The sequence below is a fragment of the Cebus imitator genome, unplaced genomic scaffold (assembly GCF_001604975.1).
Source record: "Cebus imitator isolate Cc_AM_T3 unplaced genomic scaffold, Cebus_imitator-1.0 Scaffold476, whole genome shotgun sequence".
Taxonomy (NCBI): domain Eukaryota; kingdom Metazoa; phylum Chordata; class Mammalia; order Primates; family Cebidae; genus Cebus; species Cebus imitator.
The window spans coordinates 1135183-1152725 of NW_016107791.1; the positions used below are offsets into that span (position 1 = coordinate 1135183).

The 17543-nt window shown below is 53.2% G+C and overlaps 1 protein-coding gene across 8 annotated transcripts in view; it reads left to right on the top strand.

The window, feature by feature from the left end:
- Positions 1-17543, top strand: part of TTC7A (tetratricopeptide repeat domain 7A) — a 154838-nt gene that overhangs the window by 87126 nt on the left and 50169 nt on the right. For 7 of the 8 annotated variants that reach the window (XM_017512742.2, XM_017512739.2, XM_037732870.1 and 4 more), the window contains 5 exons: positions 393-476; positions 5042-5146; positions 14318-14435; positions 15880-15937; positions 16751-16823. In XM_017512742.2, the coding sequence (XP_017368231.1) occupies positions 393-476; positions 5042-5146; positions 14318-14435; positions 15880-15937; positions 16751-16823 (438 nt within the window). The remainder of the gene's footprint in view (positions 1-392; positions 477-5041; positions 5147-14317; positions 14436-15879; positions 15938-16750; positions 16824-17543) is intronic. The other variant, XM_037732869.1, reaches the window with a different exon arrangement.

The window sequence follows — 17543 nt, forward strand, 5'->3', positions numbered from 1 at the left end:
CCTCACAAGGTTGCTGGGAAGAGTGCGTGTGAAAAGCTGAGAACAGTGCCGTGCGCAGTAATAATAAACGTTCACTGCTATTTTTATTGCCTGTCTACATTTTGAAAGCCCTTTCACAAATCTTCAATTTGCTCTTTGCCATCACCCTGTGAGATCATTCACATGTTAAGGAGGGGAACTGAGGTCCTGAGAGGGTGAGAGACTTGAGCAGGGTCACACAGCATGCCAGGGGCAGGAACTGGGTTTCTGCAGGGTGTCTCACGGGAGCCACCTGCAGGCCTCCTGCAGCCTCCCAAGGGCGCTGACTTGGGCAGTGACTACCCTGGAAGGGTACAGATGGCTGGGGTGGGAGGACCCCTGGTGGGCAAGTGCTGACTGTCTCCCCTCCCCAGTGCCTGGAGCGAGCCATGAAGTTTGCGTTTGGAGAATTTCACCTTTGGTACCAAGTGGCCCTTTCCATGGTGGCTTGTGGGAAGGTAAGGTCCAGGGGGTGCTAGGGGCTGCACACTCACCCTCAGGGGGCTCTGCTGAGGTGGATGGAGGGGATTTTCTGGCCAGGGGAGAGGGTAGGCATTATTCTGCAGCTGATTTGAACCTCTGGGAGAGTGAGGGGCGTGGGGTGGGCCACAAAGACACCTTGTGTGAATTCCTGTCCACGTGCAAGCCATGAGTGTGCCGGTGTGCAGAGTCTGTAGATGCTTTTCTCTGAGCATATATACATGCACAGGAACACTGTAGCCTTTTTGCTGGAGAGCTGATGATGTGACTGCATGTGGCGGACACAGGGTGGATCCAGGTGAGGGAACATTGTCCCTCTTGGACTGTAGCTCTCATCCTGTCCATCGAGCATGGTATCAGGAAAGGACTTGCTCGTGGACTGGAGACTTGCCTTGGAGGGGAAGGTTAAAAGGTGGAGCAGAGCAGCAGCACCCACGAGGGAGTTTGAGGGGGTACTGCATGACACATGTGGCCGGGGGCACCTGGGTAGAGACAGTGCCTGGCGGGACACTGGCCAGAGCAAGGAGTGGGCCTGAGTTCACTCTCTATCCACGCAGCTCTAGTACCGTCACCCCTGCTTTTTCCTCCGATCAGAATTACACTTACATAAGCCTCTATTTTAAGCAGTGACATGAAAGGAAAACCTTTCTGGAGCTGGGTACTGAGGATGTTGGGGCTGAGGATGCTACGAATGCAGGAAATAAGGTGGCATGAGCTTGCAGATTGTTCCAGGAGCTGTAAATACCCAGAGCCCTTTCATGGGGCTGAGGGAATTCCTCGCCCCCATGGCCCATCTGTGCCACATTCCATTTCTGGCCCCGCTGCTGTCTCTGAGGAGGGCCCTTCCAGCTTGCCAGTGCCTCCTCCACGCATGGAGGGTATGCCAGCTAGCTCGGGGCCTCAGCAGCCGAGGCAGGCCAGGTCTTGGCAGGGAGGGGGAAGAGGAACAGGTGCTACACCCTGGCCTCGGGAAGAGGCTTGCCGGGGAGCCTTCCCCGCCCCCAATCTGCTGGGGGCATGTCTTCCCAAACCTCCCCCCTCTTCCCCATCGCATCAGACACCCCACAGAGCATCTTGAAGTCACAGCATGATCTCCTTGGCTCTGTGCTCAGCAGGGTCTTGTCAAGACTCACGGGGATTCAGAACACAGGCGAGGCCCTGGCCCTCCAAGTGTTAGGGAGTGAGAGAAACCCTTCTACAGAACTGCAGGCAGAGGAGACAATGTGGACAATGGTGGAGGGGCTGGAAAGATGAGCCAGCAGTGGGGATGGGGACAGGAGGGTGTTGAAGGCACCGGTCTGCCTGGGCTAGTAGGACAGGGTGGGGAGGAGGTGGGGCTGAAGCTTCCATGGAGCCTGGGCAGACAGCTCACAGTGGCATAGGCAGTTTCTTCCTACCTCTGGGAAACAGAAAGCCCATCTAATCTTGGGACAGTGAGTATGGGCAGGAGAGGCCTAGGACCAGGACAGTGGTTCATACCCTTCTGTGGGTCATGGACCCCTTTCAGGAGCTAAGGAAAGCTGAGGCCACTGCTCAGAAAAATTCAGTGCACATGCAAGTTAGCTTTAAATCCTAGAGGGGCTCTTAGAAGCTCTCCAGGCTCAGTCAAAGGTGTTATGGTAGCCTGGGAGGTAAGGAGTCTTCTGCCCCTGACTAGCTGGACTCAGAGAGGTCCAGACCAGCCTGCCACCATCCCAGCATCCAGGGAACTGGTTTCTGGTCTTTGCTCCTTCACAGACCAGCAGGGTTGCCCTGGGAATGGGCTTGCATCAGGGACTTGAGATTGGCCAGTCCCTCATACATGAGGCTCCACAGGCTGGAGATGCTGTGCGTTCGGTGCAACCGGAGATTGTTCTGGAAAGCACTCTCTACCCTCCTTGGGAACCGTGCCCACCAAATCAGTCTGTCTGATTGTCCCAGGCATCCCTCAGGAGTGGCCAGACCTTGCCTTTGCTGAAAGCCTAAGGTGGAATCAAGGGTGTGTATCTGTGATTGTGCCTGAAAGGCCTTCCAGAAGGTGAATCTGGGCAATATAAATATATCTAACACTTCAACCTGCAGGAATAATGGATGAGTTCTGTGGCATGATTTAGGTCGTTCCTTCTCTTGGTCTCTGTGCTGCAATTGCATTGGCTGTGTTGCTAGGTAACCATCATGACAGGAAAAAAAAAAAAGCTGCTGCTCCGGCTGCTGAGTTCTCAGATGGCTCCTTAAATAGCAGTGTTTTTTAGTGTGCATGCGGGTAGGGTGGAATGTGGAGGGTCAGGGTTAGAGAACCCTGTATGGCAAGGATCCAGTCAGTAGCTGTGAGAAGGAGGCCGAGGAGAAGCCTGAGGCTTGCTGGGGTGTGGATGGAGGGGCCTTGGGAAGGGACTTGGAGTGGTGTTCCCAGGGCAGGGTCTCAGGAGGAGGTAGATAGCCTGACAGTGCTTTCAAGCCCCTCATGCACCCTGGCACCCGCCCCGTACCCCATGTAGGCTCCCAGCCTGCAGGAGCTGGTTGCCTGCTAACATGCTCTCGTGCTTGGCCTCCTACCCTTTTGTTTCTGGCGAGAGCCATGGGGGTGGTGGCCTTAGTTGCCTATCCCACCCTTTCTGTAGGGTCCTTTGAGGAAAGAGCCATTGCCTCGTCTCCCTTCCTGAGTGACCCCACAACCCCTAGCCCAGTACTGGGTCCAGAGCACACCCTTGGCTAAGACAATCGTCATTGACCTGTTAAGTCTGAGCCAAAGCCCAGGGAAATCTATCACGTCTGGGTTGAGAAAAGCTCTTCCTTAGATGGCAGGGAACAGGGGAGTCCAGCTGGAGGGAGGCGGGTGTCCAGAGTGGACACAGACCATTTAGGTCCTAGCTGTGCACCCGCCAGTTGCTCATACTCTGCTGTAGACAGATGAGCCTTCCAGAGCCTCTGTTTCCTTCCGTACCTCCAGAGTTGCTGGGGGGAGATGAGAACTAGTTAACAGTGGGAAGCTTGGCCCACAGTAGAGCCCAGTATACATGCGATTGTCATAGTTCCACACAGGTAAGTGCAGACATGGAGGTCACACAGGTGCAGGGGTGTACACACTGGGAGGACTGGTGCAGAGTTTCCTGGAAAAGGTTCTGGTAGAGAGAGAGAGAGAGAGAATGAGTTAGGGGTGGGCAGGGAAACAGGCCTCCTTTTTGGCCAAGGTGGTCATCATAGAGGCAGTGTAGGGTAGTGGTTAGAGCCAGGCTACATTCAAACCTCAGCTCAGCCGTTCATAGGCTCTGTGGCTTTGAACAAGCTACCTAACCTTCTCCGCATTCGGTTTTCCCATCTGTAAATTAGAGTCAGGGCATCTACATCATAGGATTGCTGTAAAAATTAAATCACTTGATGTTTAGAATGCACTTACAACAGGGGTCTCCAAACTTTTTCTGTAAAGGGTCAGATAGCAGACATTTTTGACTCTGCAGTCCCACCAGTCTTTTGCAGCTATTCTACTCTGCTACCATATCAGGAAAACAGCCAGAGACAGTATATGAATGTACGCAGTCCATTTATGTGTTCCAATAAAACTTTAGTTACAAAAATAGGCAGAGGGCCAGATTTGGCCTGTGAACTGTGTTTTGCCATCCCCAGACTTAAGACAATGCCTGCACATCCCAAGATCTGGATAAGTGTTTGCTGCTGCTGTTCTTATTACTGTTCTTGGTAACATCCTTGTCTGGCTGTGGCTGCACCCCACCCTGGCCCTCCTTCATACTTGGCTGTCCTCTGCAGGTCCAGTCTGAGTCCCTGAAGCCGTGGGGGATCCTCAGATTCCTATTTGGAGGTTCTCTCCAACTCTGCCAGTTTAGAACATCTCTCCTTCCTCTCTGCCAGCCTTTAAACGACCCCCAACCCCCGCTATTGGCCCTGCCTCAGAGTCATTTATTATTATTATTATTATTATTATTATTATTATTTTGAGACAGAGTCTCACTGTGTCACCCAGGCTGGAGTGCAGTGGCACAATCTCGGCTTACTACAACTTCCACCTCTTGGGTTCAAGCAATTCTCATGTCTCAGCCTCCTGAGTAGTTGGGACTACAGACATGCACCCCCACACCCGGCTATTTTTTGTATTTTTAGTAGAGATGGGGTTTCACCATGTTGACCAGGCTGGTCTCAAACTCCTGAGCTCAAGTGATCCGCCCGCCTCTGTCTCCCAAAGTGCTGGGACGGCAGCCATGAGCCACTGTGCCCAGCCCTCATTTAGAGAGCCCCTTTCTACCTCGAAAATTTCTGTGTTTCACATTTGAATTCCTTTTGGAGAGCTTCCATTTGTTGTCATGTTAGCTGTTATCATGTTACCTAAAGAGCAAGGGTCACGGCCTCCATTCTTCAGATGAGGAAACTGAGGCCTAGGGAGGTATTGCCTGCTGACACTGCCTGAACTTCTCTGCCTTGGCCCTCTTCCTGGCTCCTCAGAGGAAAGGGATACAGAGCAAGGCTTGGTTGTTTGGGGAGCTCACCCCAATGTGGGCACTCGAGATCCAGGGCTGTGAATGACAGTGTTTTCTGCTCTTTTTTTCTGCAGTCAGCCTACGCCGTGTCACTGCTGCGGGAGTGTGTGAAGTTGCGGCCCTCAGACCCCACCGTGCCCCTGATGGCTGCCAAGGTCTGCATTGGGTCCCTTCACTGGGTGAGTGAGCTGTGAGGGCGGGGCCTAGAGGCCTCCTGTGGGAAGGGTGGCAGCAGCTGGCTGTGAGTGGGTGTGCACTTCTTGGTGAGTATGTGAGGGTTCGTGCGGAAGGTGGAGAGGATGGAAGCTGCCAGGCAGATGGGCCTGGGCAGGGAGAAAGGCTCTGAGAAGCTGCTAGCCTCCATCTCCACCTTCAGGGTCCTCTGACTCAGGATGGTGTCTGGTTTGCAGTTCAGCCTTGAACTGTGGCCTGCAGAGAATGGAACATAGGGAAGTAGACATGCCCCCTACCTGCCCAGCAGCAGGGTAGTAGAGTAAGGCCTTGAGTTACCTGGACCAGCCCCATCATTTCTGAGGCTTCAGATGATCTTAGCATCCAATCTGCAAGAGCCTGCAAGGCGTGATGCTGGGGGCAGAGCTGCTCTTGGCGGAATGGGAAGGTGGTCTCTTCTGTCAACCCCTCTCCTTCCTCTTGGCTCCAGCCCCCCAGAACCCTGCCCTGTGCTTCGCTGCCTGCATACTGCTCTCTGCAGAGGCAGCTGAACCATTAGGAGGCTATAGCTCCAGGTGTGCCCTCTCCCCAGTTGGTGGCCTTTACTGCAGGCTCCTGAAGACCCCTAAGAGATCAGCAGCTCAGAGTAGTGAAGGAGAACAGGGCCAGGAGCCCAGGTCCCCTGCCTTGCTGTGGTCCTCCTGCCCCAGGTCTGCTTGGATCCCGCTCCAGGCCTTTGTGGCTTCTGGCACTGGGCCCCAGCAGTGGGGTCTCTGCACAGATATCTCTTCTAACTGGGGGCTCACTTCTGGACAGTCTTTGCTTTCTTGAGTCCCAATCACCTTTCTGACATCAGCCTCCTATTTCTACCCTCTCAAGCAACACAGAACAAGTGCATCCTCCCTCCCAGATGATGCATATCAGGCCTTCCCCCACCCACATCTCCCCAGTTTTTTCATCTGCTCTCTGGGCCCAGGGTCTCCTAAAGTGGGCACTTCCCCTGGAGATGACCTTCCTGTCTTCCTATTGGCCTGACACCTTCAGCTACCCCCTCGCCATTGTGTGTGTGCCCAGCTTGTTTTAAGGCAGCAAGGGCCAAGCTCTGGGTGCATACAACAGGTGTTTCGTAATTAGCAGCCTTTACAACTCTTCTTGCCACTTTCCCTCCTATACACAAACAAATCATGGATTTTGGAGAGGGAGGCAATGAGCTTTTCACAAATTCCATGTTCTAACCTTCCTGCCTGAGGACTGGAAACTGGCCCCATCCCTCTGCTGGGTCCCTGCCTCGTCATCCCAGCAGGTCTTGCCTTTTCTCTGCTCCAGGGAATCAGTCCTCCCCAGCCCAAGGAGGCTGGGTGAAAAGAGCACCTTTCCCTTTTTCCACACAGGTTCCGATCCCTGTGTCTGAAGTGCCCCATGCCCTCTGTTGCTGATCAGGAGGAAGGGAATGTGTGGCTTCTGGCTTGTGTTCTTTATTCCATCACTTAGGTTGGGGAGAATGACATGAGATCAGTCCTGTAATGAGCTCTAGGCTTTTGGAAGGAGCAGTGTAATTAGGTGGTTAAGAGTTTCACTGCCCACCCACTGGGTACCCTAGAGTAAGGCACCTAACCTCACTGTGCCTTAGTTTCCTCATCTGCAAAATGGAAACAGCCTTTCCTCTCAGGTAAGACATAAATGACCAAGTAAGGAGAGGGCTGGACAGGCCAGGGAGGCTTCATGGAGGAGGTAGCCTTGGACTGGACTCGGAGGGCAAGGGAGGATATAGGAGAGCCAGAGCCAGGCCCTTCCATCACAGCTTGCTTTCCCCTGCCTCATGAGTATCAGGGAACCCTTGATTTCCGGGTCTTTTGGGGAAGACAGTTGGCATTTTGCTACCAGAGGTAGGGCAGCCTTGTGAGCAAGCACTTTAGATGCGGCTGGCACATGGGTGCTGAGCACGTGCAGCAGAGGGTGGTGGTATGAGCTGGAGTGTGCAGAGCAGGTGGGCTCCCCGACCCCAGCTCAGGCCCCTCCTTGCTCCCAGGGCTTCTGAGAGGGGCCTCAAACTCATCTCTGAGATGAAGCCCAAAATACCCATCTCTGAGGGGGTGTAGCGGGGGAGGGCATCTGTGCCCCTCAAGGCTGCCAGCTCTGAGGTAGCTGTGGGTCCACCCAGCCAACGGCCGCCCTTGCCAGGAAGCCCTAAATTTAGGTCTTCCCACCATGCAGGAGCTGTTTCCCTCAGCAGCATAATTACAGTAATTATGTGCATTCAGATTACATGGTAATAAAATTAGGATCAAATCAGTCCAAATTGAAATCAGATGAGTTAGGAGCAAAGTAATCAATGACAACATAAATAGAAAAGCCCAAAAGGAAACTTAAACATGCAGACTTGTCATCAGAATCAGGGAGAAGGGTGAGCTGTTTAACTTCAGCTGAGCAGCATATTTGGGTTTAGGGGCTAGTTTGAGCCAGGGTTTAAATCAGGCACAGGCTAGAGTGACGGCCCGGGGGTGGGCTCTTGGCAACCTTCCTTGATCTGGAAGCTTCACCCCCTGTACCTCCTACCTGTCTGGGATACAGATCATGTCACATTGTGATCATCTGTGTTTCTTGAGTGCAGGAATTGTCTGTCTCTTCTTTGAAACCCCAGCCCGGAGCTCAGCGCCTAGTGCTCGCTGGATGGATCCTTCTTGCCAATGGGCACATTCACTTGGCAATGAATTTTGTGTTATGTGGTGCATGACTTCCCAACTAGGTGGAGAACTTGCTCACTTGCCATGTCTTGCATTCTGACCCCGTCTCCCCGACAGGAAGCCTGCATATAGTAGGTGCTATACTAGTAACTGACCAAGCAACACACACCCCAGCTGGCCAGGAAGGGACGGGATGCGGGATCTGTATTTGGTTCAGGGGTTCTCCCTGCACTCTGCAGCTAATTCTTGCTCCCTGGGTAAAGAGAACAGGCTGTACGGTATCCAAGGGTTCTGAGAAGGGAGGCAACAGGCTTCCCACAAATTTCATGTTTGAGCCCCTTCTTCTCAAGGACTGGAAACTGGCCCCATCCTTCTGCTGGGTCCCTGCTCACCATCCCAAGTTCTATAGGGGGGCCCAGCTATGAGAGTCCAGGGCAGCCCTGTTCCCAAGGCCCACAGTGAAAAGAATGGGTCTGCCTGGCAGGCAGGGGATGTTCGTGCATGAGACAGGGCACGGATCCCAAAAGGCGTATCACACCCCCTTCGTCTCCTGCCTTCACAGTTATTCTGGCTCACGTCAGCCCCCAGCAGGCCCAGCCAAGCCCCATGAGTAGGGGACAGAAATCTGGGGGTGGACAATTTGGCCTGGGTTGCAGGAAGGGAGGCTGAAACTAGGACATTTGAAAAACGAGTTGTGCTGGGTGAAGCTGGACTGGGTAGCCACGTGCCCAGAGGCGGAGCACCTGCTGTCCCCACGTCCTGTCCTCATGCCCTGAGCCACTGTTGGACACCCCAGACCGGGTCTGGGTCTGAAAGCAAGGTTGTCCCTTGGGGACTGTGGCAGGCAGAGGGACTTGCATGGTCACATGCTGGCCGGCTGATTGGGGGTTTGCACCAGGGTGGGAGTAGCTGAGCAGGGTTGGGTTTGGAATGGGAGAACACTGACCCTGGGGCTTAGCCTGAGGCTCCCCTGGGTGAGGGAGGGCTTCCCGGGCTCTGACTCAGTGGCGCCAACGCTGAAATCGGAGAGGCCTGCGTGGCCGCCTCTTGCCTTGGCACGGCCAGCCTCCTGCCAGGGTCCCTATTTTTGCAGCAGAAGGAAAGAGAGATGTAAATATTTTTTCGTATCCCTCCAAACAATTATTTAAAATCCATTTAACTTAAAAAGTTTAAACCTTTAGAGGAGGCAAAGAGGATAGGCTATGCATATGTGGTGTCACACAGATAGGAGAGGAGTTTGCAAAATGGAAATGGGGCATGCTTGTCTTTGGAAAGGTCTCTGATGCTATCTCTTATCTCCTTCCTGAGGAGAGCAGGAAGAGGGTAGTGGAAAACCGAATAGGCTTTGGAGGCAGAGAGGCTAGAGTTCAAATCTCTGCCTACCCGTATACACCCACTTACCAGCTGTGTGACTTTGAGGGAGTAATTTACCCTGTCTATGCCTCAGTTTCCTCATCTGTAGCCTGGAAACAATCATGTCCACCATTATAGGGTAGCTGTGAATATCAGCGATGACATGAAGAGTGCCCCCACTTAGGCCAAGTGTGGTGGCTCACACCTGTAATCCCAGCACTTTGGGAGGCCAAAGTGGGAGGATGACGAGGTCAGGAGATCGAGACCATCCTGACCAACATGGTGAAACCACGTCTCTACTAAAATACGAAAATTAGCTGGGTGTGGTGGCGTGCACCTGTAGTCCCAGCCACTTGGGAGGCTGAGGCAGGGTAATCACTTGAACCTGGGAGGTGGAGGTTACAGTGAGCCAAGATTTCACCACTGCACTCCAGCCTGGCAACAGAGCAACACTCTGTCTCAAAAAAAAAAAAAAAAGTGCCCACGCTTAAAACACTGCGGGTACCTGAGTGGTAGCTATCACTATGATAGACCCTTGAAAATAGCAGGCACACAGAAAGGATGTGCCTTTATGTTTTTGACTTCATTTTTCAAATTCAGGGGTGGGCAGAGCCAGGAAGATGGATTAAGTGTTGATGAGGCAGGGAAGAAAGAATGCCAGCCCTCCTGCCACCAGCTTGTAGAAATTAGAAAGAGTGCCTACTCCTCCCAGGGAGAAAAAAAAGGGGATTTTTCAGTAGAGCAGCTAACAGCAGGTTCCGGGCTCTGTGGGATGGAACTAAGGAGAAACTGGAGGTGCTCTTTAAACAAAATTCTGCAGGCTCAGAAATGAACTTTCTCTAGTCCCCAGAAAGAGAGGACGAGGGTGAAGATTCCGAGGGTAAACCTCTTTGGGTCACTGCAAGGTGAAGTAACCCTTGAAATGGAAGGCAGTCCTGGGCATTCAGAGTGTGTGAGCAAGAAGCCAGTCTGCGTAGGGACCAAATTTGAGACCCTGGAGAGACAGAGGAACTTGTAAAGTCACAGGAAGTGTTTCCTTACTTATATAACACGAAACAAAGGATCAAAACATTATGTCCTTCAGTGCATCCCTTTTCCCAAGGGTCAGAGAGGAGGAAAATGAAAACCTACGGAGGGTGAATTAGCGTCAGGAGATGGGTTGGAAACACAGTTCTGCTACTTTCTAGATGGGTGTCGTTGGCTAGGTTGCTTCAGCCCAGCTCCCCATGCCTCGGCACCTTCTGCTGTGAAACCCTAATGCCATCAGGTAGCTGTGGTGCTGTGAAAATGCCAGGGGAGCCCTTAATCACTCTAGAATTGCAGAGGAGGAGGCAGGAAGGATCTTCACCTGAGCTTTAGTGGCGAGGTTCCATGGCTGCCCTATGTGAAGAAGGCATTCAAGAGTGGTATATCATTGGGAAAAGGAAGGTTGAAGAGAACTCTGGAAACTCCTCACCCTAGAAATATTTTGATGAGCAAGGAGGGCCCAGTGCTGTAACCTGAGCTTGCTGCAGAAGCAGCAGCCTGGATTACAGAGCCACCAGCAGTTGACTTGGAGGCCACAAGGAGGAAGTGTCTGGAGACTGGAAAGGGCACACGAGGTACTAGGCATGGAGGAAGGCATCTAGAGTAGAGCAGAAGGGCAGGCACTGGGCCGCTCCACAGCCATCTGACAAGAGCAATGTTTCTGGATCATACGCAAGTGCAGTCCATTAGTGGACTGTGAAATAAAACACTTAAAAACAAAATTTGAGGCTGGGACGGTAGCTCATGCCTATAATCTCAACATTTTGAGAGGCTAAGTGGAGAGGATTGCTTGAGCCCAGGAGTTCAAGACCAGCCTGGACCACATAGTGAGACCCACCGCACCTCGTCTCTACAAAAAATAAAAAAGTAAAAATCAGCCTGGCATGATGGTGTGTGACTGTGGTTCCAGCTACTTGGGAGGCTGAGGTGGGAGGATCGCTTGAGCTCAGGAGGTCAAAGCTGCAGTGAGCCACGGTCATGCCACTGCACTCCAGCCTGGACTACAGCGCAAGACCCCATCAAAAAAAAAAAAAAAAAGAAACAAACCAACCTTGAAATAGACTATAGATTATCAGAAAATAAGATAGGAAATGCTCCGGTGTGTTACCCACGGTGGGGGTGAGTGGACCCTGGGTGGGGAGTGGAACGCTCAACCAGCTCAGCATGGTGGACTGTGTGGGGCTGCGGAGGTACCAGCTTATCCCTGTGTAGAGTCGCTCCTTTTCTGTGGTGAGGGATCTGGCTGAGAGACAAAAGGCAGGCAGTAATGTCTTCTCTCTAGATTCCAGAGGGTCTTTGATGCCACTTTCCAATTTGTCAGATCATGTAGCTATGAGGAGCCGGGACTTAGATGGCACTTGCCATCTGAGACAGGCTGAGATTTTTTTTAAACCCTGGAAGATTAATTGCATAATACATATATAAAATATGTATATATCTATATATACATACACATATATATTATATGTATAAGTAGTTGTCATTGATATACCTGTACATATGTATGTATATGAGACTGGCCAGGTGCAGTGCCTAACTCCTGCAATCCCAGCACTTTGGGAGGCCAAGGCAGGAAGATTGCTTGAGCCCAGGAGTTCAAGACCAGCGTGGACAACATAGTGAGACCCCATTTCTATTTTTTTAAAAAAGAAAAAGAAATTCAATGATGTTGGCCGTATAGGGAGATGGTGCATTAAGCCTTGGGATTTTGATTTGAAGCAAATGCTGACACTATGCTTAGAGACTGTTTTAAACTACATGGACAATGCTAGCAAGCACTAGACAAGGAATGCTGCTGATCTCAGGGTCAGAGTAGATCACAAGCTGGACAAGTGAAGGGTGTATGTCTTCACTTTTTAAAGCTAAAGGATGATGAGCTCTTTTAATCCAGAACGGATACTTTGCCAGTCTTTGCTGAGCCGTGTTCCTGACACCCTCTCTGCATGGGTTGTAGGAGCTGAAGCTGGCATTTGCTGAGTAGACTGACATGACCATGGGAAGAGTATATATTCATGGAATGCAGATGGTGTCTGGATGCGTTTTTTAACTTGTGCTTAGTGTTTATAAGAAAGCTTGTTATGGACCATCATACTACCTGAGATAGTGTGTGAGGTGAGCCTCATCAGCCAGGGGCATATTAGGAAGGAAAGAGGGTGCTGTTGCTTACTTTCCCTTCCCTTATTGCCTCCTGTCCCACCTCTGGCACCTCCTGGGTTAACTACAGCCACATGATAAGCTCTTGGAGTTCCAGTAGCCCCACGACAGCACCACACAGTGGGGCCTTAACTAGGGGCCACCCGGTCCTGCCGGGTCTGTGCCTCCCGTGTCGACTCCTCAGCCAGGCCTAGCACAGAGCCTGGTGCTGCAAAAGCCTTAGTAGAAGGCTGTGGGGAGGAGGGAAGAGCGTGGGTCCAACCTGCCATTTTACAGATGAGGACTTTTGGGACACAGAAACTAAGTGTGTTCTTCAAGCCCCATAGCTGTTGGGTGCTGAGCCGGGACTGGGGCTTGTCTTCCAGTGCTCTTCTCACCATGGGGCTCTGGCTTCAGACCCCGGGAGCCCTCCTGAGTCCTGCTGCCTCATGGCCCAGGAGAGAGCATCTACAGCCCTGGTTGCACCTGACCAGCTGAAGCTGAGCTGTATATAGCTGTGGGGTTTCCCCAACTATGGCCTCCCCTGAACCCTGGGTTCTCGGGCCTATTGGTGCCAAAGACAGAAACCCAGTTCCCCAGGTACCCTCATCCTTCCGTTGACCAGCCCAACAATCAGGAAGCAGACCAGTGCCCAAGTTGGCAGCTGGAGCTCACCCACAAGGTGGCTGGAGGGCTGCTGTGGTCAACTGAGTCGGGCATGGTGGGCAGACAGCCTCTCCCGCTGTATCCCTCCAGGCCATCATGCAGCTTCCTTGGCTTCTCTGTGCTTCCATGTTGTTTTCCCCTCTCTCCTCTTTCAGTTTGCACATAGCTCACCCTGGCTAATAGCCTCTGTCTCATGATCTCACTTCTGAACTCCAGGGAGAGAGAATCCACAGATCCTCTTCCTAGCTATGGCCAGTGGTCACGCCCTAAGATGCCCAGAGTTGCCCATCTCCTGCAAGGGGGATGGGCCTGAGCAGGGATGAGGGCCAGGCAGGGGCAGCTCTGGCTTTGGGGCCAGAAGCCAACTTGGGTTTGAATCTCATTCCCTGGTTGCCTGACTCTGAGAGCCTCTGACTGGGGGACACGCCCGTGGCTGGGGGCTTTGATGTCTAGGTGGCACTGAAGGGTTTGCATGTGGCATTCAGTCTCTTGCTGTGTGTCAGAGCCAGTCAGTCTTGCTGACAGAGGAAGCATCCCCACCCTCTCTGGAAACTGACATTTTCAGTGACATGAACTTGGGCACACTACCACACCAGGCATATGGACAGATAACATTTCCTGGGTTGGATGGGAGGGAGGGGGCCTTTCTTGGGGCATGTGTGCCATGAGTGGGCATGACCAAGGCCCCTTGCTGTCCCCTGCCCCCTAAACTGGCCTGACTCCTGTGGGGACCCAGAATGTCCCCAGGCCCGCCTTATGTGTGCCCCTTTCTGTCCCATGTCATATGTGATGATGTGTACACATGTGGCCCATATTGGTTGGTCTGTTTCCAACTGGAACAGTCCCTCCTGCTCCTAGGACAAAAACAGCCCCAGGCCTTTTTCCCCTGAAAGTTTGAGCTGGTTGTCTCAGAGAGGGAGTGAGCTCACAGATGGAGCCAGAGTGGCAGCCTGCCTGCTCCATGGAGCTGGAGACATCCAGCAAGGCACATGTTTCTGAGGCCCAGTCACAGACCCCTGCTTGCCCGGGCCCTGCCTCCCCTCTCTCTGCTGAGCACAACAGGCACAGACACAGGGCCATACAGAGGTGATAGGAAAGGGGCTGCCATGGACTGGCCCAGTTTTGGGTTCATGCTCTCAGCACAACAAGCTTTGGGGAACTGGGATCTCTGGGGCAAGGGAAGCTTCTCCCTGTGAGAGGTAAGGCCCTGTGACCTTGAGCACAAGGCTTCTGTTTCGGGAACAGATCCAAGGAGTCACTCAGTGGTAGAGGAAACTCCAACCCCACCCCCATGACCTCTGTCTCTCCTTTTTGCAGCTGGAAGAAGCAGAGCGCTTTGCCATGATGGTGATCAGCCTCGGAGAGGAAGCCGGGGAGTTCCTCCCCAAGGGCTACCTGGCACTAGGTCTCACCTATAGCCTGCAGGCCACCGACGGTGAGTGCCAGGCCCCAGGAGGCATCTAGTTGGGGATGGCTCAGGCTTCCTAACCGCCTCCAAGGCATCTTGTCCTACCGGTACCTCTCCCCTCAGGCCTTGCCTCCATAGACACCATGTACTCCTCTGGGACAGATCCCCATGTGTGCACACACACATGCACGTGCACACACGCACATATACACATGTGCACACACGTGCATGCCCCTCAGACCTATTTCCACTGTTTTGCCCAGACTGTCACCACCCTCAAACATGCCTGTCTTTCCCCTCTTTGTGGACCCAGTTCCCCTCAAGGCCCAGCTCCAACTCCAGCAAAACCCATGCTAATCTTCTCAGTGGAACTCCTACTTTCTGTCTGTATTGCACCATCAGCCCTCCACCCCACAGTGTCTTCATTCTGGTTCTCATAGGCCTGCGTTTACCCTCAGCACTGCTGTGATCTTCTGGAGCCTTTTAAATCCCCCTCAATACATGGCATAGGGCTGGGTACACAGCAGGTGCTTAATAACTGCTTGTGCTCAGCTAATGGATTCTGTTCCTTCCTGCCCCATACCTGGCCTTCTCTCGCCAACCCTGCCAGCTCAGCCATGTGTCTCCCCCCATCAATCAGACAGCCACCTACAATCATCTCCTTGTAGCTTGAGGGATGGGGAGTGACAGGCCGCCACCCAGACCAAAGCTGGAATAGTAATCAGCCCATCCCACCTCCCCCAAATGCCAGTTACTGGGAGCGGCCGTCACGGTGACTTCAGGCGTAAATGAGCCCTGCACATGCTAGTCAAGTGAGGGGGTCATCAGTCCCTTTATCAAAGTCTACTCTGAGCAAAACACCCTCCTTGTCCCTTTAGCTCTACAAGTAGCAGTTGCTTTCTAAGCTTTTGAATCCGGGGAACTCTGACAACTGTCAAGGCTTGTCCTTGCCGGTGGGATTCTGATCTGGTCTGGATGGGGCCTGGATGCAATCATGTTAAAGCTTCCTGGGCAGTAGTTAAGTGTGCAGCCAAGGCTAAGAACACCTGCCCTGCTGCGTTTAAAATGGGATGCAGTTTACCAGAAAGGTGCCTGGTTTGGGTTCAAACTTCCTAGTGGGTCAGCAAGCCTGGGAAGGTGCATGGGCCAGGCAGAGGTGGTGGCTGTTCTCTCAAGGCGTGGGCCTTCTGGATGGATGCCCATGTCATGGAATGCTTGCAGGCATCGGCCTTTGAAAGCGTTAAGGTGGTTCAGGTGGTGGAGAAGGCAAGGGAGTAGAAGCGACTGGCATGCCAAGGAATGTGCTAGAGTCCAGGGCATTGGCCCAGGCTGCTGGAGTTTGAGGTTTGCCAGATGGGGCCCTGGTGGGGGGCCTCTCTCTGCAGAGCTGTGTGCTCTGAGGTTGGTGCAGGGCTGGCCTGGTACCCTTCAGTGACCCATGATGGCTCAGTCTCTGTCCTGTCGCCTGCAGCCACCCTGAAGTCCAAGCAAGATGAATTGCACCGGAAGGCGCTACAGACTCTGGAGAGGTGAGGAGGCTCCCGCCTGCAGCAGAGGCCCCTCTTGCCTTTGGTGGCACATTCACAAGCTTTACCTCATCGGACCCTCTGATGTGGGCAGAACAAACGTTTCTATCTCCATTTTATGAATGAGGAAACTGCACACAGCAAACAGGGATGGCCTTTGGGGTTGGGCAGGCAGTTGAGCCCTGCCCTCAGCTCTGGGGGCCTCCAGCAGCCACCAGGCCCAGTCCCTGCTCTCCCAGGGCTCAGGTATCTAAAATGGGAATAGTAACCCATTGCCGTTGCAGTGATTACAGGAGATGAAACAGAAAAAGTACCTTGCACAATCTATGTAACAGGGGCTCAAAAATGGTATTTACCTCCTTCTAGCTCCTCCCCAGGCACCCCTCCCACTAAACCCACCTACCCTTCCCACCATCCCCAGCCCTTACAGGCATTTCCTGGCAGATGCTTAGAGCATCAGGGCCAGCTTCTCTACCCTGGTGCCTTACTTGTCACTCCCTCTCTGCCATGGGATGTGTATTCATCCAGTCTTCCTCCTCCTTCAGGGTCTGTCACCCCAGGGGTGCCCTCCCAGGTGGTCCCTACCTCAGCAAGTGCCAGCCCCCTCAGGCCCACCACCCCTGCCTTGGGCTGCCTGTGGGCCTTCTGCCTTGGTCTTCATCTGCCAGCCAGATGCCCCTCCGAGGCAGGGCCTTGTAGAATCCCCCAGCATATTGCCTCATAGAACCCAGCGAAGGCTGGGATGCTGGAGGCCTAAGTCACACGTTGGTCACTCAGCCCCTGGTGCCTGATTTGTCACTTCCTCTCCCCATACAGAGCTCAGCAGCTGGCGCCTGGCGACCCCCAGGTCATCCTCTATGTCTCACTGCAGCTGGCCCTCGTCCGACAGGTGGGTTGTCACTGTTCCTAACCCCCAGGTCCCCAGGGGCTGCTGATCTTCTCCTGGAAACCTGGCTTACCAGCTATGTGACCCTCTGCAAATGACTTTGCCTCCCTGAGTCTGTTTCCTTTTCTGTCTTGTGAGCCTTTTGAGCCTTCTTCAGAGGGGCCCAGTGAGGTTGAGGTCAGGTAATGTGGGTAAAGCCCTGGCAGGCACACAGGAAGGGAGTATTCTTTGCCCTGCCTCCTGCTAGAACATTTCAGTGGCCTGTCACTCATTTGTTTGTGTCCTTGCCTTCCACTGGCCTTTTCCCAAGGGTCTTGGGGACAGAGAGATGGGCTCTTGGAGCTGTTGCAGGTTGGGCTTTCCCTGTGACCCCCAAGCTACTCCTTGACTGTGTGGATGCCACCATCAGGTCTTGGCCTCTGGGGTCCCATAGGGGCCTCCTGTCTGCTAACTACCTTAGCCCCACTGGGACCACCCCCACCACGACTCTGCAGGCAGACCTGCCTTTTTCCCAAGGGTGCTGGAGAATGCTGGTGTGTCCAGGATTCCCCACCTCAGGTCCTTCAGAACCTTCTTTGCTTTCCTGTGGCGTCTCAGCCTGCAACCTGGGGCTCTGGGCACACACCTAGCCTCCAAAACAGGGCCTCTCAGGTGGCTTGGCCCTGATGCCTGCCAACGCCCCACCTGACTGCCCAGGGACTGCAGACAAGCCTTTGGCTCCCA